The sequence below is a fragment of the Ascaphus truei genome, chromosome 1 (genome assembly GCF_040206685.1).
Source record: "Ascaphus truei isolate aAscTru1 chromosome 1, aAscTru1.hap1, whole genome shotgun sequence".
NCBI classification, from domain to species: domain Eukaryota; kingdom Metazoa; phylum Chordata; class Amphibia; order Anura; family Ascaphidae; genus Ascaphus; species Ascaphus truei.
This window is the reverse complement of record NC_134483.1, coordinates 456,750,912-456,777,383: the sequence shown is the minus strand read 5'-3', so window position 1 is coordinate 456,777,383 and position 26,472 is coordinate 456,750,912. Positions and strand designations below refer to the sequence as shown.

The 26,472-nt window shown below is 43.8% G+C and overlaps 1 protein-coding gene across 2 annotated transcripts in view; it reads left to right on the top strand.

Moving 5' to 3' along the window:
* MTHFD2L (methylenetetrahydrofolate dehydrogenase (NADP+ dependent) 2 like) overlaps nucleotides 1-26,472 on the top strand; it is a 197,573-nt gene that overhangs the window by 7,751 nt on the left and 163,350 nt on the right. For both annotated transcript variants that reach the window (XM_075565482.1, XM_075565473.1), the window contains exon 2: nucleotides 25,951-26,135. In XM_075565482.1, the coding sequence (XP_075421597.1) occupies nucleotides 25,951-26,135 (185 nt within the window). The remainder of the gene's footprint in view (nucleotides 1-25,950; nucleotides 26,136-26,472) is intronic.

Here is a 26,472-nt window from a genome sequence, read left to right as displayed (position 1 = left end):
AGAAAACTTGGCCCAAGGCAACATTTCTGTCCAGTTATCCTGGGTATCCGAGATGAAGCAACAGATGAACTGTTCAAGTGATTGATTTGTTCACTCCATTTGACCATTGGTCTGAGGGTGATAGCCAGAAAAGTGCAGCGAGATCCCTAGTTGCTTGCAGAAGGCCCACCAAAACTTTGAGATAAATTGGGAGGCTCTGACACAATAACCAGGGGGACCCCATGCAGATGGAACACCTCCTTAATAAATATTTCTGACAATTTGAGTGTTGGGTAGACCCTTGAGGGGTAGGTAATGGACCTGCTTAGAAAAGCGATCGACCACCACCAGAATGGTGTTCGGACCTTTGGACACAGGTATTTCCACGATGAAGTCCATGGGCAATCCGGGATTGGGAGCGGTTGTAGCAAACCAGGAGGTCGGATATGGGGCGACTTGATCTGGGCACAGGTGGGACATGCGGAGACAAATCCCTTTATGTTCTTGCGCATGCTTGGCCACCAAAAGGTCCGTTCCAGGAGATCGATGGTTCTTTTAGTGCCCGGGTGTCCGGAGCCTTTAGAAGAATTCCCCCATTCCAGTACCTTTCAACGATAAGGTGGTGCGGTGAAGAGACAACCCTCTGGGACTTGAAGACCTTCTGGAATAACGGACTGGCTTCGTACAATGTCTTCCAAGGAATCAAAAGTATAGGCGGAGATTATGCATGAAGGAGGGAGTATGGTTTCCTCTTGTCCTCGGACTTGTTATCTACTAGAAATTGACGGGAAAGAGCGTCTGCCTTCACGTTTTTAGAACTGGGTAGATAAGAAATAACGAAATTGAAGCGAGAGAAGCAAAGAGACCATCTTGCTTGTCGCGACCCCAAGCGGTGAGCGCCTTCGATATAAAGAAGGTTCTTATGATCAGTGAGAATGGTAACCAGAATTTCGGTAACTCAAGTAAATGCCTCCATTCCTCAAAAGCCATTTTGATGGCTAACAGTTCATGATTGCATACATTGTAGTTCTGTTCGGCAGACAAGATTTTTTTTAGAAAAGAAGGCACAAGGGTGCAATTTAGCTTGTGAAGACTTTCTTTGGGATAACACTGCCCGACCCCGACATCAGAAGCATCTACCTCCAGGGTAAAGGATAGTCCTTAATCAGGGTGCACGAGCACCGGAGCTGAGACGAAGGCATTTTTACATTTTTCGAAAGCGTGGATGGCGTCAGGAGACCACAGCGCCATGTCGGCACCTTTCTGCATTAAGGCCGTAATGGGGTCTACCACAGAGGTAAAGTTCTGAATGAACCTACGATAGTACAGTAGTTGGCGAATCCCAGGAACCTTTGTACGTCTTTCACGGTTGTGGGCCGAGGCCAATCAAATACTGCTTTCACTTTGGCAGGGTCCATTACTAGGCCGGTGTCGAAGATGATATAGCCTAGGAAAGACATTGTAGTCTGGTGAAATTGACACTTCTCCAATTTTGCAAAGAGGCGATTCTCCCGGAGATGTTGGAGTACCTGTTTGACATGGCCAGGATGGTCACGTATGGTTTTGGAGAAGATTAAGATGTCATCCAAATACACAATGACGATTGGTCGAGGAGATCCCTAAACACTTAATTGACAAAATCTTCGAAGACTGCGGGAGCGTTACAAAGGCCGAAAGGCATGACCAGATACTCGTAATGGCTGTCATGAGTATGAGTATTAAAGACCGTCTTCCACTCATCTCCCTGTCGGATTCTTACCAGATTGTAAGCGCCCCGTAAGTTCAATTTGGTAAAAATGGTGGAACCTTGTAGCCTGTCAAAAAGTTCGGTAATAAAGGGTAAAGTGTACCGATTCTTGATGGTAATTATATTAAGCCCCCTATAGCCTATACACAATCTGAGTGACCCATCCTTCTTCACGAAGAAAAAGCCTGCACCTGCCGGGGGCGAGGATTTCTGAATAAAATCTCTCTGAAGATTCTCCTGGATGTACTCCTTCATGTCTTTGGTCTCTGTAGAAGATAAAGGGTAGGAACATCCTCGTGGAGGCACAGAAACGGGTAATAGGTCGATGGGGCAATCGAATGACCAGTGGGATTGCAACTCCTCAGATTGAGCCTTATTGAAGACATCCAGGAATTCGGAATAAATCATGGGTAGAAGAGAGGTTACCTGTTCTGGTACAGAGGTCCCACATAGGGTTTTGAATGGTAAGGAACAATTCTGGGAGCAGTAGGGGCTTCATAGAAGCGATTGCGACTCTGTCCAGGAGATCTGAGGGTTACGCCGCTGAAGCCACGGAAGTCCCAGAATGACGTCCACGGTAGGTGTATGAATGACGTCTAACTGGAGTGACTTGGTGTGGTCCTCTCCGGTCTGTACTTGAAAGGGGACAGTTTGGAGAGAAATTAAAACGGGTTGTAAGGGACGACCATCAATAGCTTCCATGCTGACGTTTGCGCACCAGAGGAATATTACTCTTTTCCGCAAATCCCTGGTCAATGAAATTTCCCCAACACAGAGTCCAGAAAGGCCTGAGTAGTGGCCTTGAAGGCGTCGCCGGTTAAGGTGATGGGGATCAAAAGTCTTGTTGGCCTTTGGGGCCGAGAAGCAGACATAGTTCCCAGTGAGGTCTTCCCGGTATGCAATTAAGATTTGGCGTTTCCCGACTTGTAGGGACTGGCAGAGTATGGCATCACGTCTGCGCTGTTTCTCTCTGAATGACAATTTGTTGCCTGCGAGCTGCATGGGTTCCTCCGGATCCGGAGGTCTGGGGGACCCAGCATAGGGGCCGTGGGGAGACTGCGTACCTGACTTGCGTCGAGTTCTCTCGACTCTTCTCTCCTGTAGCCTTAAGTCAACTCAAATGCATAGTCCGAAGAGCTCCTCAAGCTTTGTGTGACGTTACTGTGCAGCGAGTTCATCTTTAAGATTCTCTGAGCGTCCTTTCCAGAATGCCGCCGTCAATGCCTGATCGTTCCAGCCGGTCTCAGCTGCTATGGTCCGAAATTCGACTGCATACCGTGCCACGGGGCAGCTGCCTTGGGACATATGAAACAAAGATGAAGCAGCTGTTACCTTGCGCCCGTGTGGTCCGCCTTTGTTCCCAGATGGGTGAAGCCCAGGCCAAGGCGTCACCCACTAGCAGTGATATGATATACTGTAGGCCACCTTAGACCTCTGGGAAAGAAAGTGAGATGGCATCAATTCGAACTGGATATCACATTGAATCAGGAACCCGTGACAGCCAAGCGGATCGCCGCCGTAGCGGTTTGGGCATAGGGAGTTGGGGTTCAGAGGCTGCATTTATAGGCATGGCTGCTGTGGCAGACCACTGATGGGAGAGGATCAGTAGGGATACGTGATGCCAGATTAGTCATAATTTGTACAGTCTGTTGGAGTTGCTCCATCCGCTGACTGTACTGATCAAGAAATTCCTCCACCTTTTTAAACATGTCTGAGTGTAAGTTCAAGACTTGACCCACCTCAGCAGTGTATGAACACACAAATAATCAGCTATGATTATATAAAGCCCCCTATTATTGCACTCTGGATAGGTGACATTATGAGTAAAATGTCATCTCATAGGAGGCCACTAAATAACCTATTCCCTAGATAGGGTAAACCGCAAAGGTCACACTCAAATGAAAAGAAAAAATACTTTAATGGATAATATAAAAACGACGAGACACCATAAAAATGCACTAGGATGCATGGACTAAAATCCCCAAATGTGTGGAGGCACGGGACGAAACTGAGAACTAGCAATGTTCAAAACCACAACTGTAAATAAACAGAAGCTGCGTGAAGCTGCGTAATCCCACACAATCATGTGTGGTGATATAACAAAATGCCACAATAAGTATGGAGCACCGCAGGAGAGGGTGTAAAGTGACCTCAGTGAGGCAATATACGACCTGACATAGGTATTCCGCGTCTGGTGTACCGGCAGCTGTAGCCCTGTACAGTATCTGGAGCTAACCGTGTCTCCTACCACAAGCCGCGTGTACGTCGGTGTAATGACGTCACGCGTTCCCCGACGTACGTGTCGCGCGTCACAGCGCGCTTTCTTAAGGGGGAGGAGTGAGCAGCATTGTATGGTCAGACCTTATGTACCCTCCCTGGAGGGGCGGATGACGGATGGCTGATAATCTGTAGAGAGGCATCGTAGGGAAACGCATAAGCCCTAACAAAACAACAACGGAATCAACGGGCGGGGGGGGGGGGGGGGGGGAAAGAAAAGGTAATAACATGCAGTATAACCATGTCACCATATAACCATAGAATTAAACCCATAAAATGCAGAACATGATAACTGATGCAGGTATACAGCAATGAATCCTGTGAGGTCTGTTGCCGGTATAATGATATAATGCAATGGATGAATATGCACAAATACTGATAAACCTGATAACCAGGCAGGCAAAAATGAATGATACACATCAGGCACATTATACATCAGGGCTGATGAGGAATGGATGGTGTAGGAATGAGCTATTCTGACGGGGCCGCCTAAAAAGTCAAAACGGCTCCTGCTAAGCTGGTATTAATAAATCCTATATACCTGGATCCCTCTAAACAAAGTCAGAGGAATGAAGAGAAAATAAAACCCTCATTCAGGCCATGTGGTGCAAGTGTGTTTAATAAATGTATCCATCAGCATTCTCGTTGGCGTAGTTTAGTGTCCCAGTTGCCCTTACGTGGGCCCCAGGGTACATGGGCTATGCCAATGAAACTGAGGTTAGAAGAATCACCCTGATGTGTATCATTTGTGTCTTGCCACTGGTGTATCATGTTTTTTCCTGACCGACCCAAGATGTTCCAAAATGCGTATTTTGAATGCCCTGTGTGTTTCGCCAACATATTGTTTGCCACAAGAGCATTGGATCAGATACACCACACCTGTGGTAAGACAGTTTATAAAGTCTTTAATGGTGTAAGTGTGGAGTGACATTGAGTCAGTGAAAGTTTTTGTTACTTTGACCGAAGGACAAGCCTTGCAACGTCCACAAGTGTACGTACCACTGGGTTTGATTCCCAACCATGTGCGTGAGGGTTTGGTCTGAAAGTGACTCTTGACCAAACGATCACGCAAATTTCGTGCTCTACGGCTAACCATGTTAGGTGTTGATTGCAATACATTCGCCAAATCCTGATCTTGAAGTAAGATATGCCAATGTTTGGTCAGGACCTGGCGAATGGACTGCCATTGGTTACAGTAGGTGCCGATAAAGCGTATAATCTGGGTCTTATTGTTGGTTACTCTTGGGTGGTCAATCAACAGACCAGGTCTGGGTATGTTAAGTGACCTGTAGTAGGCTTTTTTAACAATAGATTTAGAATATCCTCTATCTAGGAAACGCTTTGTGAGGTCTTTAGCCTGGATCTTAAATTCAGTCATGGTGGTGCAATTACGCTTAAGGCATAAAAATTGCCCTGTAGGGATGTTTTAATAAGTTGTTTTGGATGGTGGCTGTCTGCTTTAAGAAGACTATTTGTTGCCGTAGGTTTACGGTAGATGGTTGTCTCTAATTTACCATTCTGCTGTTTTGAAATGGTGATATCGAGAAAATTGATACTATCCTTTTGGACTTCAAAGGTAAGTTTAAGATTGTGTGCGTTGTGATTAAGTTTTTCTATGAACTCAACCAAAAGTTCCTTGATGCCGTTCCACAGCATAAGCACGTCATCAATGTACCGTGACCAGAGGTCAATATTGTCTGTGTACATGGAATAGTCCTCCATGAACACCACGGTGGTGCCCATGGCGGTGCCTTGAACTTGATGATAAATCTTTTGATTAAATAGAAAGAAATTTTTGGTCAGAACAAAGTTCAATAACTGTAAGACAAAATCATTATGTGCCCGTGAATGAGTATCCCTTGCTCGAAGAAAATGTTTGACAGCTTGTAACCCGAAGGAGCGAGGTATGCTTGTATACAAGCTCTCCACATCGATCCCCACTAGTAAAGTATTACTGTCCACAGTGATATCCTCTAATCTCAGCAGAGCTGCCTTTGTATCTTTAAGATACGAGGGGTGGGTATCTACAAAGGGACGTAGGAATGTATCCAAATAGATACTGGCGTTGGAAGTGAGATTACCAACGCCAGACACTATTGGTCTGTCTGGTGGAGGATAGACACCCTTATGTACCTTAGGAAGGTGGTAAAATGTGGACAGGGGGGGATGTTTAATAAAGATGAACTCCGATTCAGTTTTAGTGATCACCTTATTGTCCAAACCAGATTGAAGAATAACCGATAGTTCAGTAAGGAAGGTGTCAGTCGGGTCTAGTGGTAAGATCTTATAACAGCGTTTATCAGACAGTAACCTAATGCATTCATTGACATAGGAAGATGTATCCAAAATTACTACATTGCCACCCTTATCGGATGGTTTTATTGTAATTGTATCATCACTCTCAAGATCTTTGAGAGCTTTGTATTCCTTAAAGCTTAAATTAAAGTTTTTGGAATTGTTTGTCATTTGTATGAGGTCATTAGTCACTAACTGAGTAAAAACATCCACATTTGTGCAAGTCTGTAGTGATGGTGTAAACCGTGATTTATTACGCAACTTAGTAAATGGTCCCTCGCCAGGGTTTTTGGTATTTTCTTGTTCTAGTTCTTGTAACATCTCCAGGAACGCAAAATCTCTCGTATCAAAATTTTCGGATGGTGTATTAATGCTTAATAGTCTTTGTCTACGTTTAAAGAAAACGTGAAGAGACAGTTTCCGAGCAAAAAGGTTGAGGTCCTTTATGTTCTCGAAAGTGTCAGCCTGATTGGTGGGGCAGAATGTCAATCCTCTAGAGAGGACGCTGAGATGTTCAGCAGTAAGTACTTTAGGGGAGAGGTTTATTACCTGCGTCGATGGTATCGACCGCGTCTGTAAGGTCTCGCATCCCCTGATCCTTGTAACCCCATACTGCCCTGTCTCTTAATCTTGGAGCCTATCCCCCTCCTGGTCTTTCGTGTCCTGGGGGGATGTAGTCTGGTCCAGAAAGGTCTAAAAAAGTTTGGCTAGGGGGAGCAAAAGATGTGGATGGGAGGGGAATAAACCTTTGGTGAGTATTTTCTCTGCTCTGTTGTGAATCTGACTCAGCGTCACTAGCTGAGGTTTTGCAATCAGTAGTTGATTCTGCACCTTTTGTATCTTTTCTTAGTTTTTCACGTTTCTTTTTATAAGTGAAGATGGTATTTATTTCGTAGTCAATAGTGTCTCTAGAAAATTTACGCTGTTTCCTCGCTTTTATGTCAGCCGTCAGTTTGTCTATTTGGCCTTTCAGGCGTTTTTCATAATCTATGAAGTCAGTATGGTCTCGCCATATGTCTACATCGGCTAGTAATGTGTTGATCTCTGTATTAATTTTCTCAAGTCGTTTGTTCTCATATGAAATGAGTAACAAGATTAAATCACTTGAGCATTTGAGGAGAGTACTCTCCCAATCTTTTATAAATTGTGTGTCGTTAATTAGGTGAGAGGGAGGAAGGTATACTCTTAAGCCTCTGGGGACAAGTCCTGCTAGTGCATAGTTGTTAAGGCTTGTTACTTGCCATCAAATTTTCGCTTGGATGCTCATGTGATGTTCCAGATCAATAAAATATTTTTAAATATCATCTGTCTCTGTTGATGTTACAGGTAAGTCGACTGTAGTTTTTGAGAACAAGCATGCTGCCTCATTAATCCAGGCCCCAAAATCTTGTTTGGTAGTGAGGAAACCTGACATGTCTAAAGAAATACGAGACAGTCACAATAGCCTACAGTGGGATAGGTGGGAGGGGAAAGGAATAAGGAAATTGATTCCCTGGGAGCTGACGTGTGAGAAAAAGGGTGACAACACACCTCCAAATGACACTAGCATACACAGGGGGCACGTCGCTACACCAAACAAACAACCATAAAACATGAAAATAAACTACCTGGTGCAAGGGAGAAAGCACAATATGAACACACAAATAATCAGCTATGATTATATAAAGCCCCCTATTATTGCACTCTGGATAGGTGACATTATGAGTAAAATGTCATCTCATAGGAGGCCACTAAATAACCTATTCCCTAGATAGGGTAAACCGCAAAGGTCACACTCAAATGAAAATAAAAAATACTTTAATGGATAATATAAAAACGACGAGACACCATAAAAATGCACTAGGATGCATGGACTAAAATCCCCAAATGTGTGGAGGCACGGGACGAAACTGAGAACTAGCAATGTTCAAAACCACAACTGTAAATAAACAGAAGCTGTGTGAAGCTGCGTAATCCCACACAATCGTGTGTGGTGATATAACAAAATGCCACAATAAGTATGGAGCACCGCAGGAGAGGGTGTAAAGTGACCTCAGTGAGGCAATATACGACCTGACATTGGTATCCCGCGTCTGGTGTACCGGCAGCTGTAGCCCTGTAGAGTACCTGGAGCTAACCGTGTCTCCTACCACAAGCCGCGTGTACGTTGGCGTAATGACGTCACGCATTCCTCGACGTACGTTTCGCGCGTCACAGCGCGCTTTCTCAAGGGGGAGGATTGAGCAGCATTGTATGGTCAGACCTTATGTACCCTCCCTGGAGGGGAGGGGCGGATGACGGATGGCTGATAATCTGTAGAGAGGCATCGTAGGGAAACGCATAAACCCTAACAAAACAACAACGGAATCAATGGGCGGGGGGGGGGGGGGGAGGAAAGAAAAGGTAATAACATGCAGTATAACCATGTGACCATATAACCATAGAATTAAACCCATAAAATGCAGAACATGATAACTGATGCAGGTATACAGCATTGAATCCTGTGAGGTCTGTGGCCGGTATAATGATATATAATGCAATGGATGAATATGCACAAATACTGATAAACCTGATAACCAGGCAGGCAAAAATGAATGATACACATCAGGCACATTATACATCAGGGCTGATGAGGAATGGATGGTGTAGGAATGAGCTATTCTGACGGGGCCGCCTAAAAAGTCAAAACGGCTCCTGCTAAGCTGGTATTAATAAATCCTATATATCTGGATTTGTGTATCATTCATTTTTGCCTGCCTGGTTATCAGGTTTATCAGTATTTGTGCATATTCATCCATTGCATTATATCATTATACTGGCCACAGACCTCACAGGATTCAATGCTGTATACCTGCATCAGTTATCATGTTCTGCATTTTATGGGTTTAATTCTATGGTTATATGGTGACATGGTTATACTGCATGTTATAACCTTTTCCTATCCCCCCCCCCCCTGCCCGTTGATTCCGTTGTTGTTTTGTTAGGGCTTATGCGTTTCCCTACGATGCCTCTCTACAGATTATCAGGCATCCGTCATCCGCCCCTCCCCTCCAGGGAGGGTACATAAGGTCTGACCATACAATGCTGCTCACTCCTCCCCCTTGAGAAAGCGCGCTGTGACGCGCGAAACGTCATTACGCCGACGTACACGCGGCTTGTGGTAGGAGACACGGTTAGCTCCAGATGCAGCGGTGCGCAAACTGTGGGGCGCGACCCCCAGGGGGGCGAGAGACTGCCGGTGGGGGGGCACGGGGTTTACAGAGGCCCCGCGCGCTTCCCGAAGGCACTTAAATTAAGTGCCGGGGGAGCTGCAGCTCCTCTGTAAACCATACTTACCCGTGACTCCGGCAACTTCCTTCTTGCGTCGCCGTGGAAACGCGGCGTCATTTCATGTGACATGTGACATAGCAACGTGACGTCATGACGCCGGAGGGCGGGTAATTGGTGGTTAGGGGGGGCGCGGAAGAGAGGGGACCGCCGGCAGGGGGGCGCAGGGAAAAAAGTTTCCGCCCCCCTGCTCTACAGGGCTACAGCTGCCGGTACACCAGACGCGGGATACCTATGTCAGGTCGTATATTGCCTCACTCAGGTCACTTTACACCCTCTCCTGCGGTGCTCCATACTGATTGTGGCATTTTGTTATATCACCACACACGATTGTGTGGGATTACGCAGCTTCACGCAGCTTCTGTTTATTTACAGTTGTGGTTTTGAACATTGCTAGTTCTCAGTTTCGTCCCGTGCCTCCACACATTTGGGGATTTTAGTCCATGCATCCTAGTGCATTTTTATGGTGTCTCGTCATTTTTATATTATCCATTAAAGTATTTTTTATTTTCATTTGAGTGTGACCTTTGCGGTTTACCCTATCTAGGGAATAGGTTATTTAGTGGCCTCCTATGAGATAACATTTTACTCATAATGTCACCTATCCAGAGTGCAATAATAGGGGGCTTTATATAATCATAGCTGATTATTTGTGTGTTCATATTGTGCTTTCTCCCTTGCACCAGGTAGTTTATTTTCATGTTTTATGGTTGTTTCTTTGGTGTAGCGACGTGCCTCCTGTGTATGCTAGTACCACCTCAGCAGTGCCAAGGGTTTGTGGGGCTGAGCATACAAGTCGAGTGCTCACCACAAACAAAACGGGACCGCAAGGCTGAGGTGGGGATGTTGGTAACCACGGACCTACAACTGGGCAGCCACATCTGGAGTGCAGAATGGTCTAGCTGGGTCAGGGAAGAGAAGTCAAAATAGTCGAGGTACTTGCCGTGGTCTAAAATTGGAGAGATCGGATAGTCGTTATGCGGTGCTGGGATCCAGGGTTATAGAAGGTAGAAGTCCAAATACACGCCGCGGTCAATGGTCAGAGAGGCGGAGGTCCAGATACAAGCCGAGGTCAAAACAGGAACAGGATAAGCAAGACAAGACAGCAACAGGGCAGCAGGGTGTTTGAGGCAAACACTAGTACACAAACAGAGGTTTATGCTCAGCCAGTTTGCAGCAGGGCTGGCTGAGCATTAAAGGAACAGGCAGCCAATGGTAGGATAGCAGACAGCTGCAGGGTAATGAACAAGCAGTTGCCCGTAGACATATTCAGACCACTGGTAAACGGGCGGGGAGAAGTGCAGGTGTGGAATAATTGCTGATGCAATTAAGCCCTCGTGTGCCCAAGGTAGCACGGCACCTGCGTGTAGCTTGCGTGCAGTGTGCCTCACCCAAGACATGACAAGGGCGAAGCCTGAGCGAGGTCCGTGAGGTGTCCCCCAGCCTGGCGGAGCAGCACGCGTTAGGTGCTTCATCGCGGGACGTGTCACAGGGCAGAGCCTAAAAGCGGGGCGTGTAGTGTTCTTCAGCCTCGTAGTGTAGCACGCATCACCCGTCCCGTCACATGGAGCGTCACGGGGCGGGACTGACGGACAATCCTCACAGATATAAACCAAACAGAGGGATACCGGCACCCCATAACAGGGCCCGTAACGGAGGAAACAGGGGGTCCCCGGACCTTAAAGCAATGTGGTTCAGCTCCAGAGACCCCCTGCTACAATACTGTAATATTAAAATAAATTAAACCCCCAGTGACTGCCTGTTAGAGGCGCGAAGGTAGAGAGACTGAATCAGTCAATCTCTTACTGCGAGTCTCTTACAGACAGGTAGAACCCGGTAGGATTCACACAGCGCGAGTCCCATTCAAATGCAGGGACCCCCGCTGTGTTAATCCGATAGTCTACTTTGGGCAACTCCACAAGGTTTTTGATCGGTATCTGGAAGTTTTTGGCGAAATGTGGTCGATTACAGGTGGCTGCATCTGTACAAACTGATTTCTAATATCTCTTAAACTGTCATTGTAATATAAAGCAAGTTTTATATTGTTGATCTTTTGCCCTTGTCTTTCGGATGATTTTGATTTAGGATCTCGTGATGGTTCTGCACCATGAGTCAAACATCATCTACACAGAAGGTGCACCAGCAGTAAAATAGAATGTGTATATCATTCTAGAATCTAGGAGTAATAAAACGAATACAATTTTACAAATAAACAATGGAAACAAATGTTTCTCTCGAGTTTAGATCATTTTGAATATAAAAATAAATAAATCTTAAACAAATCCCATCACCTTCTCAATCACCCCCTTCAATCACCCCCTGGGGGTGAAATTACCCCTGGTTAAGAACCCCTTTTCTAGAGGGATATTGATATGATACTAATATAACACATATGTTTCCAACACTAAGATCCAATAAGTCTAAATGAATGGCAAAACTTACAGTGGGTTCGATATTCAGAGTAATAGTGAATATAAGGCGCTAACAACTTAAAATAAAAGTGTCGTTAAGTGCAAGTTAATAGTGCAATATACAATATAATATGTGCTCAAATGATAAATCCCTGCTCAAACCCTCTGGTGGAACCTGTTTCCCGGGTCCCAAGTAGAATGATATAGTTCAGACAGTCCAGGAGGAGCAAATATGGGGAAAAAAGGAAACAAAACAGTGCAAATTTAAGTGCAGACGTTGAGACTAGATGATGATTGAATGATGAAATCTTGGCTCTAATGGTCTATCTACTCACACGATGTTAGTGGTATATGTGCAATTGGCAGATGGGGCTGCCACCCCAAGTGGATGCTGTATACTGTGGGACTCTCTCCAGGCTCGTCTCATCAGTGTGACAATGGCATATATGGAGGAAAAAAAACAGCACTACATAGCGCGATCTGTCTTGTAATTGACTTTATAAAAAATATATAAACATATAAAATGTGCACTTACAATGTGCTAATAATAAAATCACGCACCGGAGGAGACACAGAGTTTGGAATCCCAGGTTGCAGACGAAGGAGATCCAGAGCCAGAGAGGAGGCGGTGAGAGCGGCGAAGTACCCACTTGATTCACTTTTATGTGATAAATGCGATTTTATTATTAGCACATTGTAAGTGCACATTTTATATGTCTATATATTTTTTATAAAGTCAATTACAAGACAGATCGCGCTATGTAGTGCTGTTTTCCTCCTCCATATATGCCATTGCCACACTGATGAGACGAGCCTGGAGAGAGTCCCACAGTATACAGCATCCACTTGGGGTGGCAGCCCTATCTGCCAATTGCACATATACCACTAACATCTTGTGAGTAGGTTCGATATTCAGTAAATAAATATTGAGGCATAATATCCTGGATTGCGAAGTTTGAATAAGGGAAACAGTTAAAATACACTTTTTCTATCACAAACATCACATGACATCATTATTTTTTCCCTGTGGGAGTTCTTATTTAATGATTTTTCTCCAAACTTCTTTTCCTAAACACGCAAGGAAATAAAAGAAGGGCTTTGTAGTATGTAAATATGTTTTTAAAAAAAAAACATTGCACATTATTGCTTGATATGACCGGCCCATCTCCAGCTATATTCTTTATCAACCAAAAGATGCTTTCTAAATTACATTTCATTAGTTCATCACTTACCTACTTTGTTTTGTCATTTCATGTGTTATGCATTCAATGGTACCAACACGCTGCTTAGTAAGTATTATTCTACTGATTAAATACTAAATGAGTGCAAATTGCTGGACAACTGTTAAATTGTTCATATTATTGTTATTACTTCCATAATCTTGATAAAATATTTAAGCAGTAAGCAAAACTATGGTGGTATGCACCTATCTTAGAAAACGACTCCAAACACATTTTAATACCCAAGGGTTTCCATATAAATCTATTCTCTTTGTATCAATCATCCAGATGATTTGGTGATAGCCTGGGAACAAGTGCTAACCCTAACCTCAAAAGAATAGACACATTTACTTATGGACCTGGAAAAAAAGGAAACTAGATGCAGTGAAGAAAGAAATAGATCAGTGTTTCCCAACTGGGGTTTTGGGCAGTTTCCTCTATCCTGATTGGCTGCTGTTGGGTAATGCAGCCAATTAGGAGGCGGTGCAAGGTGCCTGTGGGGTGGGGTCAAGCAGAGCAGCATTGGCAGGCAGGAGGTAATGCTGTGTGTTTCTCTCCTGTGTATTTGTCCTGTTATGTATGTGTTTGTTCAGTCCTGTTGGTGTGTGTATATATTTTTTCTGTCCTGTTGGTGTGTGTGTGTGTGTGTGTGTGTGTATTTGTTCTGTCCTGTTGGTGTGTGTGTGCGCATATTTTGTGTCATGTTGGTGTGTGTGTGTGTATGTATTTGTTGTGTCCTGTTGATGTGTGTTAGTGTACTTGTGTTTTAAGGGACTCTCTCTGCACCCACTCCACCCTCTGACTCTCTGCCGCCGCTGCCTCTGCCTCTCGGTCTGCCTCTGTTTTCTGTGACTCTCAGTCTCTCTGTCCTGTGTTTTCTGCTACCCTGTCTTTTTCTAGTGGTGCCTCAGAAACTGAGCATTGTGATTAAGGGTGCCCTGATAGAAAAAAGCTTGAAAACCATTGAAATAGATACAGAACCAAATGAGGACGTCAAGTGAAAGTCATCAACTGACTTCAATCATTTGGAACAGAAACTTAAAAGTATACTTGATAAATATATTCAGGACATAACAAGAAAGAAATAAAGTTTACCAGGGATTCAAGGCATTACAAAGAAGGTATGGTATTTAAACACAACTTAAAAAAAAAAGACGTTTAGAACAGATTGGGAGACACCAGACAGCAATACGGATAGACACCCAAGAGAAGATCAGAGGTTTTCTTTAGATCACCAGAAAAACAGAAAATGACCAAGACCCGCAGGGGAAAGGGGAGGACTACGAGACAGAGACATCTGGGGCTATCGCAACAGAGAAGGAAATAGTACCTATGGATACTGACATGACACAGACAACCCAAGTAATCAACCTTTTCTCTGTACCTCTGACTGAACATGAAACTAGCCTTCTTTCCAAAGGCCTGTACTTTCCACCCTACGCGAACTATGATCTATTTGAGTGAGTAAAGGAAACATATTTATTTGCTAGATGGTTACTGCTACACACTTTTTTTCACATTAATAGGGCAAACTAACCTACATTATCAGTGTGACGGTAAGGGTAAATGTGACTGCTTTTAATAAAGGTCAAGCCTGCCATTACCCCTACTGGTCAATAATAAATCGGTATTGTGTATATATCTATGTATTATGTTGCCTGGTTCCACCACTTCAGGGCCCAGGGGTTAATTTTGTTTTCAGCTAGAATGTGGTCAAATGCTCGGTGATATTTCTGAGTAACTTTTTGCATGTACATGGGTTTGTTGTTGCTTTCCCACCTAGAACTGCAATGTTCTATAGCCTACCCAAACTACATAACAAGAAAGTCCAGCCACCAGGACAACGCATCATCTCCGGTATCGGCAGTTTGACAGAGAGTGAGTATATACATTGATATAGTTCTAAAACCAATTGTCACATCCTTACCATCATACCCGTGAGATACCAAGACACTCTTAACAGAGCTGATGGGATAACTAGTCGCTGATAATAGACTGACAGTAGGTTTGAACGTTGAGTATTTGTATACACGCATTAAACATGAATTTGGCTTGAAAGCAATATCATTTTCTCGGTAGCAGAAGCATAGATTTCAATACACACAATAAGTTTACATTGGAATTTCTGAGCCTCTCATTGACAATAAGATCTACCACCAACAGGGGACTGCAATGGGTACTACCTGAGCCCCTATGTATGCTAACCTTTACCTGGGGTGGTGGGAGAAGACTGTTGTCTTCAGTGACGAAATGTCCCATTACACAACACACATTGACAACACACAGATACATTGATGACACCCACCCTACTTCAGGAGTTCATTGATAAAATCGGACAACTCTTTCAACTTGATACTTACTTTAGAGGTAAGCAGGCTCACTCTTAACTTTTTTGATCTGAAAATTGAAAAAGCAGAAGATGGTTCAGTACAGACATCTGTATTTAGAAAGGAAACAGTGACACATAGTCTGCTGAGAGCCAATAGCCACTATCCTCAGTCACAGATTAAAGATATTTCCATTGGTCAATTCCTCAAAATATAAAGGAACTATTCTACTATGGAAGACCTTGAGATACAGACCTAAAACAACAATTCAGGGAAAGGGGTTACAGTAATAGTGTACTAAAAGAGCGTACAGATGGGTGAAATACACGCCCGACAGTCACTATTAACTGACAAAACCAATAAATATAGATCAACCTAAGTTGGTTAGATATATAGGGACCTTTAATAATCAGTGGTGCCATATTTGGGATACTCTCAACAGACCCTGGCATATTCTTTTACATGATACCTTCCTACAAAAAGTTCCCCAAAATAGTCCTTCGCTAATGAGTGGGAGAGCTAAAAACTTGAACGATGTCCTTGTGCACAGTCACCATATAAACGCAACTAACCATACATGGTTGAATAAACTACAAACAAAGAACTTATTCAAGTGCTCTATACTGCATGTAAACCCTGCCAGTGCATGGTTCCCATCAAAACCTTAGAGAATTAGTTCCAAGTCATTTGCTAATCATCACTTGATGAACTGCAAGACTATGGGGTTCTGGGCACCAGATGATCCCAAGGAAAGGATAGGCAGGGGGAGCAGGCTTAACTTTTATTATCCTTGGGTCCCTTACCGTCTCACCTCCCATTTAAGCCATGGAGGAACTCGGCTGGGATCGGGAGCTGGGGGGCGTTGTGGTGGGTCTCCTGGCAGGAGCAGAGGCTCCGGAAGCTGTGGTTGCTGCAGGTGGATGGACCTGCACACCGCCGATTGAGGTGGTCAGCTTGGCCGGCCTGCGGAGCTGGGGTCGGGTTACCATGGGTGGTCGGTTTTCAGACCATGATCCACTCACAGACTTCAGAGAGGCATTTCAGCCAGCACTGCTCTTTTATGAGTAAGTCTAAAGAGCCCTAAAAAGAGCTCACTTCCCATCCGTCTATCCATCACTTAGCGCGGTGGGTCAGCTGAGCAGCAAGATCTTTATGGGAGTCCTGGGGTTCCTGGTCCAGGATATGAAACTCAGCCTGGTAGGTCTCTTTAGTGATCTCATACCAGGACAGCAGGAGCCTCCTCACGGTCGTGTAATTCCCGGCATTCTCCAAGTCCAGCCCACAATAAGCATCTGCCGTCTTGCCATGGCACTGGGGAACCACATACTTCACCCAGTCTTCCTCTGGCATGTGGTGCAGGAAATACTGGTGGTAGAAGAAGTGCAGGAACCCATCAATGTTGTCTTTCTCTTTACCAAAGCAAGCAAATCTATGTAGATAAGCCGGGGACGATGAGTTGCCTGGGAGCTGTGGGTGATCATAGGGGATAGGAATCCAGTGTGAGCGGTTGCCTAGGTGGTTAGATATTGGATCACAACCAGTTGGAACTCTGGCATAGCAGCATCCTTGAGAGCAGCCAATTTGGCGATGGTCCAGTTTGTGGGTTCGTGTGTCGGTCAACAGGCTGGCACCATCTTCTTCTTTGGAGCCGGTGCAAGACAGAGGACATATATGACAACCTGGCTGGGACCTCTTGTCAGTTCCTTCTCCTTGTTTTGTTGGCCAATGCTTAGATTTCTTTAATTGATTGGTTGGCTAGTGTTTTATTTCTTTAATTGATTGGTTGGCTAGTGTTTTTATTTCTTTAATTGATTGGTTGGATAGGTGTTTGTTTATTTATTTGTATTCTTATATTTTGGGATAACATAACTTTTGAGGCTTTTCAGTTCTTTTATTGTTGGGGTGTTTAGGTGCTTGTGTATTTCTTTTATTATTGTGTATTTTTGGCCTTAATTATTTTTATTAGGTTGACCATTGACCATTGACTGCTATTATGGCTTATCATGTCCATATTATATAGGAATGATATACCACTGTGCCAATCAAAGGGTAGAGGGTGGTATGGAGGGTCCGAGGTGGGTGGTTAGGCCTTCCAGGTGGGTAGCAGGAGATGTTTTTTTTTGTTTCTTGGGGGTAGAGGGATTGGGTGAAGGGGGTAGTAGTCCCAAGGGTGGGTGTTTAGGCCTTCCAGGGGGTAGCGGGACTGGTTAACCCCTTAATTACCATAGTGATTCCCACCCACAAGGGTAGATGAACAAGGGGTCTCCAGAGCAGAACGCGTTGATTTGAGATCCGGGGACCCCCTGCTTCCCGAGATACAGGCCCCTTTATGGGGTGCTGGTATTTCCTATGCATTTTATTCCCACGGTCACATGACACGAGACATTTAAATGCATAGGAGATTTCAGCACCCCATAACGGAGCCTGTATCACGGGAAGCAGGGGGTCCCCGGACCTCAAATCAATGCCGTTCTGCTACGGAGACCCCATGCTCATCTACACTAGTGTTAAAATTTATATTAAAATCTTGCAAATCGCTGGCGAGATATGTGCAGGGAGAGGCGGCTCTCTGTGCAGCTCTCTCTGCAGCTGGAACAAATTGCCGGGTGCAGCCTTTTGAGAGAGGCGATCATCACGTCGCCGGCTACTCACCCGTTTTGGGAATTTTGCTATCACAGGTATCGAGGCTTTCTGAATACCGTGATAGCAACGCTCAAAAAACTGGTGGCGTAACCGGCCCAGCGATTTTTTAAATGAATGCTTATAAAATAGGCCCCTAAATGTCGATATAAATGGGGAGATTCACACCGACATTCTTTTCGCAAAGAAAATTCTAGGAACACTTTCCTTAGAGCTGAGCAGTAACCCAAGATCATAAATCAGAGGTATATACAAGGGCCAGTTCCTGAGGCTGTGACCTGACAATTAATTTTTGTTTCCACGCTCAAGGGAACTGGCCTTAAGGTTCAAAAACAGAGGGTAGTGAGTCTGACTTGAATGAAGCATATAATATTGCTTATTGCACCGATAGAGTAGATCTTATAGGTCCTAAACAATTTAAACATCTACACAAAAAACAAGACAATACAGGGGTACCATTATTCATTACATAGCATCGTCGTCGGGCTCAACAAATTCAAGCAATTATAACAAACCATTGGAGTGTATTGAACTTGGATATAAGACCATACACCATACAAGGTCCTAAAATTGTTTATAAAAAGGCTAAGCCATTTTCATCATTCCTTTCTCCAAGCTAGTACAGATCCCACATGGAGGAGATTAACAGGCTTGAAACTTTGAAAGGGTTTTTCAAATGTGGTAATTGCAAAATATGTGTACAGTACATGCTAATCCCACCAAAACCCTTAGATAGGAATTTGGACAAAGAGTTTAACATCCAAACATTTATAAATTGCAATACTAACTTTGTAATGTATTATTTGAAGTGTGGGTGTGACAAAGGATATGTGGGCAGGACAATAAGTGTACAATGAAGAAACAGGAACACGGTCTTAATCATCAAGGAGGTTTAATGTGCCATATACAGTAGACCAACGTTTCGGCAGTCTAGTGCTGCCTTTCTCAAGTTGAAGGTGGAAGCACCGGCAGCTAAGTACCCCACCCCTGTTACCTATGTGACTGAGTGCGTGTCTCATCCCCTATCTCGGCGGGACAATAAGACCTTTGAAACAGCGAATCATGGAACATGTTAGATCCATTAAAAAGAAAGATATCAGTCACCCAGTACCTATACATTTTTCAGAAAGCCCCAGAGGTGGTTTAGGTCATTTCAAATTTCTAGGCATAGAACATGTCAAGATACCATCCAGGGGAGGTGGTCGACTTAATATTCTTAATAAACGCGAGATATATTGAATTTATAGACTGGGAGCTCTCTCCCCATCTGGTATTAACACCGACTTGGAACTACAGCAGGGCCCCGCTTCTCGGCGCTCCGCTGATACATCGGCACCAAGGGGCCCGCCATGTTGAATGTGAAATCGCGCATGCGCAGAACGGGCCACCGCAGGTTGCACATGCGCAAAATGGCAAAAAGGCCGGTTTGCGCATGCGCAGCACTGAAAATCGCCGGATCCGCTTTCCGGCAATTTTCACTATACGGCGGGCCTCTGGAACGGAACCCGCCGTATACCCGGGGCCCTGCTATATGTAATTTTCTCTAATATATTACATCTTGTTAGCATTAGTTGGCTCATCCCTTGGTGCACATTGCTATGTATACATGGCATAGTATGTGTTGTCCATGTTTTTATACTGGATGGCGCATGTATGCACGTCATGCTCTGTGCTGCATGTGCACTAGTGTTAGATATCTGAGACTTTAAATGTTATGCTAAAACAACTTATTACATTTTAAATATAACTCTTTCTGCACAAGTATATTAATCATCAATTTCTATTTACAGCCACAGCCTGTTAGTCAGCCGCATTATTGAGATTGAACATCGGATCAGAAGTCCCATTGACAGATCCTAAAGAATCTTTATTAATATATACAATCATGTGGACATACTGTATGTAACAACAAGATACAGCTCAACCCCGTTATAACGCGAATCCGCTTACAACGCGATGCAAGTGTGGCTCCCAATTTTCATATTTATGAATACTTTACAACACGATTATTGTATCTTAAATACTTTATGGTACAATGCATACAATTGTACATTATTTCTAACACGATCCGCTTCTAACGCAATGTGATTCTTTGGACCCAAAGCACAGCGTTATAAGGGGGTTGAGCTGTAATACCTAATAATGTAATTTTATGTTTACCAATATATGACATTATCTGAATAGTTATCTTGATGGTCAATTTATTCAATATTAGAATTAGAAAAACTATCAGTCTTTTGCCACATATAGTGTTAATTATTAACATTGATGTATGTGATTCTTGTGTATTCAATTTTTGTTCTTCCATTTTGCTTGGTTTGCTTTTGTTTTTGTCCCTGCACTATATTAACGAACAAACGACCATATGCAATACAAACATGTTATTATGCCTTTGATAATTAATTCAAACTATCTTTGATATGGTGGCTTATCTAGTCCACAAATTATATATAATAACCAAGACATTTAATATTGACTCTTTGTTTGTCAATATATGTTGTTAGATTGTATTTTGGATTTGCTGTTTTTTTTGCAAGGTCTTTTTATTACCTCTATTGAGATTACTTTGTAGGAGAGATCAATATTAACATACAAATTCATCACCACACAATAGTAGAACATTTATATTTAAAGTTAGAATTGTGTATTATAAGTGATAATTGTTTAATATTTTATATTTGCACAGAATTTTTAACTTTTTGAGCGACTATATATATCTTGTATATCATGTATTGACTATTGTTTTTTATTTACTTATGTTTATTTGTCAGTCTCTCTTTGTGACATTCAGCATTACATGGTTAATGTTAATTGCTCCCGTTTGCTTAACAGCTATCCACAATCATGGCCATTCTCATTTAAATATACATCTGTACTTTTGCACATTCGTTGGCCAGAAGGTAATATGTTGGAATGCGGATATGCTACAAAGAGGAAGACAGACATTTAGGAGTCTCTTCTCTTTGATAAAGTACCCACGGGCGCAAAACATGTGCTGTGAGTGTTTTTATTCTTGTGCCACAAGTGCCAATAATTTTTTCATAGAACTTACCTACAGCCCTCAGAGTATTTATTTTCGACTGTGAGCCGCCAATTTTCTTTCTTCAACTATATACAGTATGTATTTTATGGGTTTGTACATATAATGTACACAGGCATACCTCGATATACGGACCTTCACTTTACGGACACTCGCTAGTACGGACATATTTACAATAGTACCATTCCCCTGTGTCCATACGCTCGCTTCGCCAGTACGGACAATTCAGCCCTACAGACCGCCGTAGTTGTGTGACGCGCTGATTCCCCTTGCCCAATTGGAAAACAGCAGTGAGTAGGACACAGGCACATCCTGAACAGCAATACCGGCTCCCTACCTCTACCGAAGTAAAAAAGGTAGTGCTTCACCTTAAGTACATTTTCGCTTTACATACATGCCCATGACCCATTGCGTACGTTAATACGGAGTATGCCTGTATGTGTTTTTTCCCACTATATGCATTTTTTGATTAATATATATTTTTCTGATTTACATGTTCTTTTGTTTTATTTATAGTTATAATTTATGTACAAGTACCATTGATTTTGATAAATTTGTTTGTTTCATATTACGTCATCGTACTTATTTTTATCCTTATTGATATTACTAGAGTTGTTCCGTTTTTTTGTCAGTTTGAATAAAGTTCTCTCTATTGGTATGTTTAGAAACAATAAGAAATGACGTCGTTATTGCCATGCCAGTTGATGGGTCATTGGCACATGACATCATATCAATAGAGGCTTTTTACTGTATGTGCTAAATCATACGATTTTACACCTTGATAAAGCGCGGTCAGCGTGTAACGTGTAGGTGCGTTTTTTTAGATCTGCTTTGATCCTATGTGATCTAATAAATGTTTTATATTGGAGTCCCCTATCGAACTCTATTTTTTGTGCAATGGTAGTGCTCCGCACCCCAGTCTCTCTTTTCTTCAAGCCTCCCCCCACTGGCCTTGCTCAGGCAAGAACTTACCACTGCCACATCCTTTTTGCTGTCAAGCTAGAGAACCACTACCGTCTCAATGTGAATTCTGGCAACAGCGCACCTTCTTTGGCACCTGTATGATTCCTCCAATTTTCCTCGGTGCTCACTCTTATCATCCCTCCAGCTGAGGTTTAACTCATCCTCTACCTCTCCAGCCAGCACTGTGAGCCCTAAACAGAATCCCAGAAGTGCCCAATTTCACTCCCCTCAGGCTGAAATTTAAACCCCAATTTATTTGGTGTAATCCTGCAAACCAACCTAGCTTGAACTGAAGTCATCCCTTAATTTGACTGGTTCCACTGTCACCCGCTCTGTGACCCCAGAGGCTCCACCTACTGTAACCATTTTGAAGTGAAACTTCTTTGGGCACACCTACCACATGAGCAAAATTGCCTGACAGTAAATGGAGTTGACGGAGATGGAAGTCACTGGTGACGGAAGTGATGCCACTGAGGAGGAAGTCAGCACTGGAGAAACACCCCCGCCCCCCGAGTGATGCTCCGAGCACCCCCCCCAGTGAGCCCCCAAGAACTCCCCCCAAGTGAGCTGCTGAACCTCCCCCCGTGTCCCATACCTCCACCGGGGGGCTGGCTGCACCAGGGGTAAGAGAGTGGGGGCTGTTCTGGCCGTGTCTCCGTACCTCCGCCGGGGGGGGGTTGAGATGGGAGAGCAGCTCCGGCAGAAGGCACCAGCAGCAGGACACTCACAGCCGTGTCCGCAGCTCATGGGGGGGGGGGGAAGAAGGGGGTGAACTCAGACAGACCCCCTACGTGTCCGCAGTTCAGCCAGGGAAGTTAGGAGAGAAGGGGGCCAGGATGCAGAGAATAACATACAACACACAGAGAGAGATACATGCACACCACACACAAAGACACACACACACACCACACACAGAGAAAGACACACACACACACACACACACACACACACACACACACTGACTGACACACAAGGAATTCAGTTACTATAAATATAGAAGTGCAAATAGCTAAAACACACGTTCTAAGTCAAACTTCTTTGCGTTTTGGCACTAAAATTGTGTTTTCATTCTTAATTAAAAACATCACCATCACAATTACAATTTCTGTGACAAAACAGTGACAAAAGAAAGTCGTTTCACTTAAAATGCGCGTGATCGGCACACACAATTTTTTTGTGTTAACCCTGCTACTGCTTCCCGGCAGCCAAATGGTATCTAAGCAATAAGCTCCGCCGGCACAGCTGGATCCCTAATAGAAGGGTACTGAACCTGCCCCAATTTGACACGTGGCCAACTGGAGAGCAACACCGAATAAGTGGGACCCCATTGGATATAAGTGAGGTATTTGTTCCCTTCCCCAACCCAGTGGGGGTATACATATGATTTCTACCCACCCATCCAGTGGGGATATACATGGGGACCTTGACCCAGTCCCACCCCCACCCCAGTGGGGGCATAAGTTGGGTCTCTACCCCTGCAGTGGTGGTAGGGTAGGTAACCGTTCCGTCCCCAGAGGAAATATAAGTATGGCCTCTGCTACCCAGCTCCATTCCAGTGGGTGCACCGTGGGGCTTCTGCCCCCCTCCCCATCCCATTAGGAGCACAATTGGGATCTCTTCCACTCTCCCTAACCTCAGTGGGCCCTCTGCCCCCATACCATATCCCTGTGGGGTTACAAGTGGGGTCTCGGCCCCGTCCCCCTCGGGGCACAATTGGCAGTGGGGGCCTCTTCCATCATATTGGGAACCCTGCATCTCCGCCGGCCCTGGCCACCTCCATTGCTCCTGCCACCCTGCTGGTGGCCGCCCGCTGTGAGCACACGTCGCTCCACCCCTCCCTCCCCCCACTCTGTGCTGGGCCAAATCGGGCCGCCTGCCGCCACGCTTGGAGCTGCAACCAGCACTCGACATGGGAGCAGACCTCAGTCCGGAGCCGACAAGCAGCTCAAGACTGAGAACCTCCCTGGCTGGTAGCGGACCGGATATCCCGCCCCTGCCCAGGATATGAATCTCCCTCACCCTCCCTCACGTTACTCCCTGATGCAGTGGAGGAAGTGGGGGAAGGGGGAGAAGGGGCCAGAGCATGGCAGGCAGCAGGGTTAAAGGTGAGAGGGGCAGCTTGGCCCCGGCAATCATGTGCCCTGTCGCCACAGGGACTCCAGGCTGCTGTAAACATTTATTTCAATGCACTCAATTTTAGGGTTTGCACAAAACAATATACAGTAGAATGAATAAAACTGCTAAAGTATTGAAAAACAAAGGGGCAAATTAATTAACACAACTCATTAAAGGCCTTTTGGACGTAAGATTGTAAGACAAAATAGCAGAATTATACACTGTTTTTAAAGTACAGTAGTCATTCTCTACCTTATTGGGTTTTTTAAATACATCAGCATTTGTCACTACAGCAGCATTTCTAAGGTAGCAGGTCCACCATTAGCAGACAATACTTGAACTCAACGGCTGCTTGTGTAGCCCAGATGATAACTCATATAAGACACAAACTTTGCTGTGCTGTTTCTTATTATTTTAGTAATAACTATCTGATTTATTATTGTAACTTTTACATGACTTTTATTTTTGTGGGTAGAAGCAAATATAATAGACAAAGGGAAGTCGGGAAAACAGAAAAAGACAACAGCATTATTATTTTTATTATTGTTATTTTTTTTTTACAGAAAATAATTGCCATCAAACAGTAGTAGTAGCAGATATAGTACATGCACAGGGAATGACAGACCACAAATATTTTGACTTGCTTAGGTATTATTTCCACATTACCATCAAATGAAGGATTCTCAGGGGAGCCACAATTAACTAGATTGACTAAACTTCAATATTGATATTGCTGTGCGTCAATGATAAAAATAAAGAGTTATTTTTACAGCTGTATTTAGTCTTAAAAGGTTTAATGCTTTAATAACACAGCAATAACTCACTATCACAGTGAGATACTGCATGTGTTGGCTAAATTTAACACCAATATCACAAATTAACATGGTAATGAGTATGCATCACCTGATTACATATGCAAAAGCGTTACATTTATGTAAATGAAGAATAAACAGCACCTTATTCACATTCTACAGTACAGGCATACCCCGCTTTAAGGACACTCACTTTAAGTACACTCGCGAGTAAGTACATATTGCCCAATAGTCAAACGGCAGCTCGCGCAAGCGCCTGTCAGTACGTCCTGAACAGCAATACCGGCTCCCTACCTGTACCAAAGCTGTGCGCAAGCGGGGAGACTATAGAGCCTGTTACACATGCGTTATTTACATCAGTTATGCACGTATATGATGTTTGCAGTACAGTACATGCATCGATAAGTGGGAAAAGGTAGTGCTTCACTTTAAGGACATTTTCGCTTTACATACATGCTCCGGTCCCATTGCGTACGTTAATGCGGGGTATGCCTGTACTCACTAAACTCCGATAGCTGGAGATATTGGACTACTCTAAATAAATATCACCAATTTTTATCACCTACTCCAGACTGGCATTAGGCTGATTTTGACTATGTATGTTGCCACTATTGACATAGGCAAGATAAGACTAGCCAAAATAGAATGTATAATCACATCTCTTGGGTTGAAATAACAGGTTTTTTTTTTTGGTTTTTTTTTAAGTGTAATAACTTGTAGTTGTTCTCATTTTTGGCAAAAAAATTGATTCATTTGCTGCAATGTTGGATTTTAGTTCCTGCATGGTCATTTTCTTAACCGTTTAAATTATTCTACAGGTCGAAAGCAACAATTATCTCAGGAAATAGACTTGCCAAACAAATACACAAAGAAGTTCAAAAGGACGTGGAATCCTGGGTGTCTCTTGGGAACATAAGACCTCATCTCAGTGTGATACAAGTGGGAGATAACCCCGCAAGTCATACATATGTAAGGAACAAGATAAAAGCGGCAACCACTGTAGGTAAGTACTATATAGAACAAAGCGTAACTTAATGTCTGAAATACCATATGGGCTAAAACTGCTGCTTGGAGTAATGAAGAAGTTGATAATTCAATCCACCTAAAATATGTACTTGTTTGTACCCAAAGTAAAATACTAGTAAGCTCAGGGCCTTGTCCCTTTTCTTCCTTCAAATTAACAATGGAATAAGGAGGTACTCCTGTTTTGCAAGGTATACAGTATAATACATGTATATCCAGATGTACAGTAGCAAAATGTATTGTTTCCAGCAACCGGTCAAACTGCCCCAAAGCATGGGCCCCCCCACCGCAGCACGATCGTGGCAGGCACTGTCTCC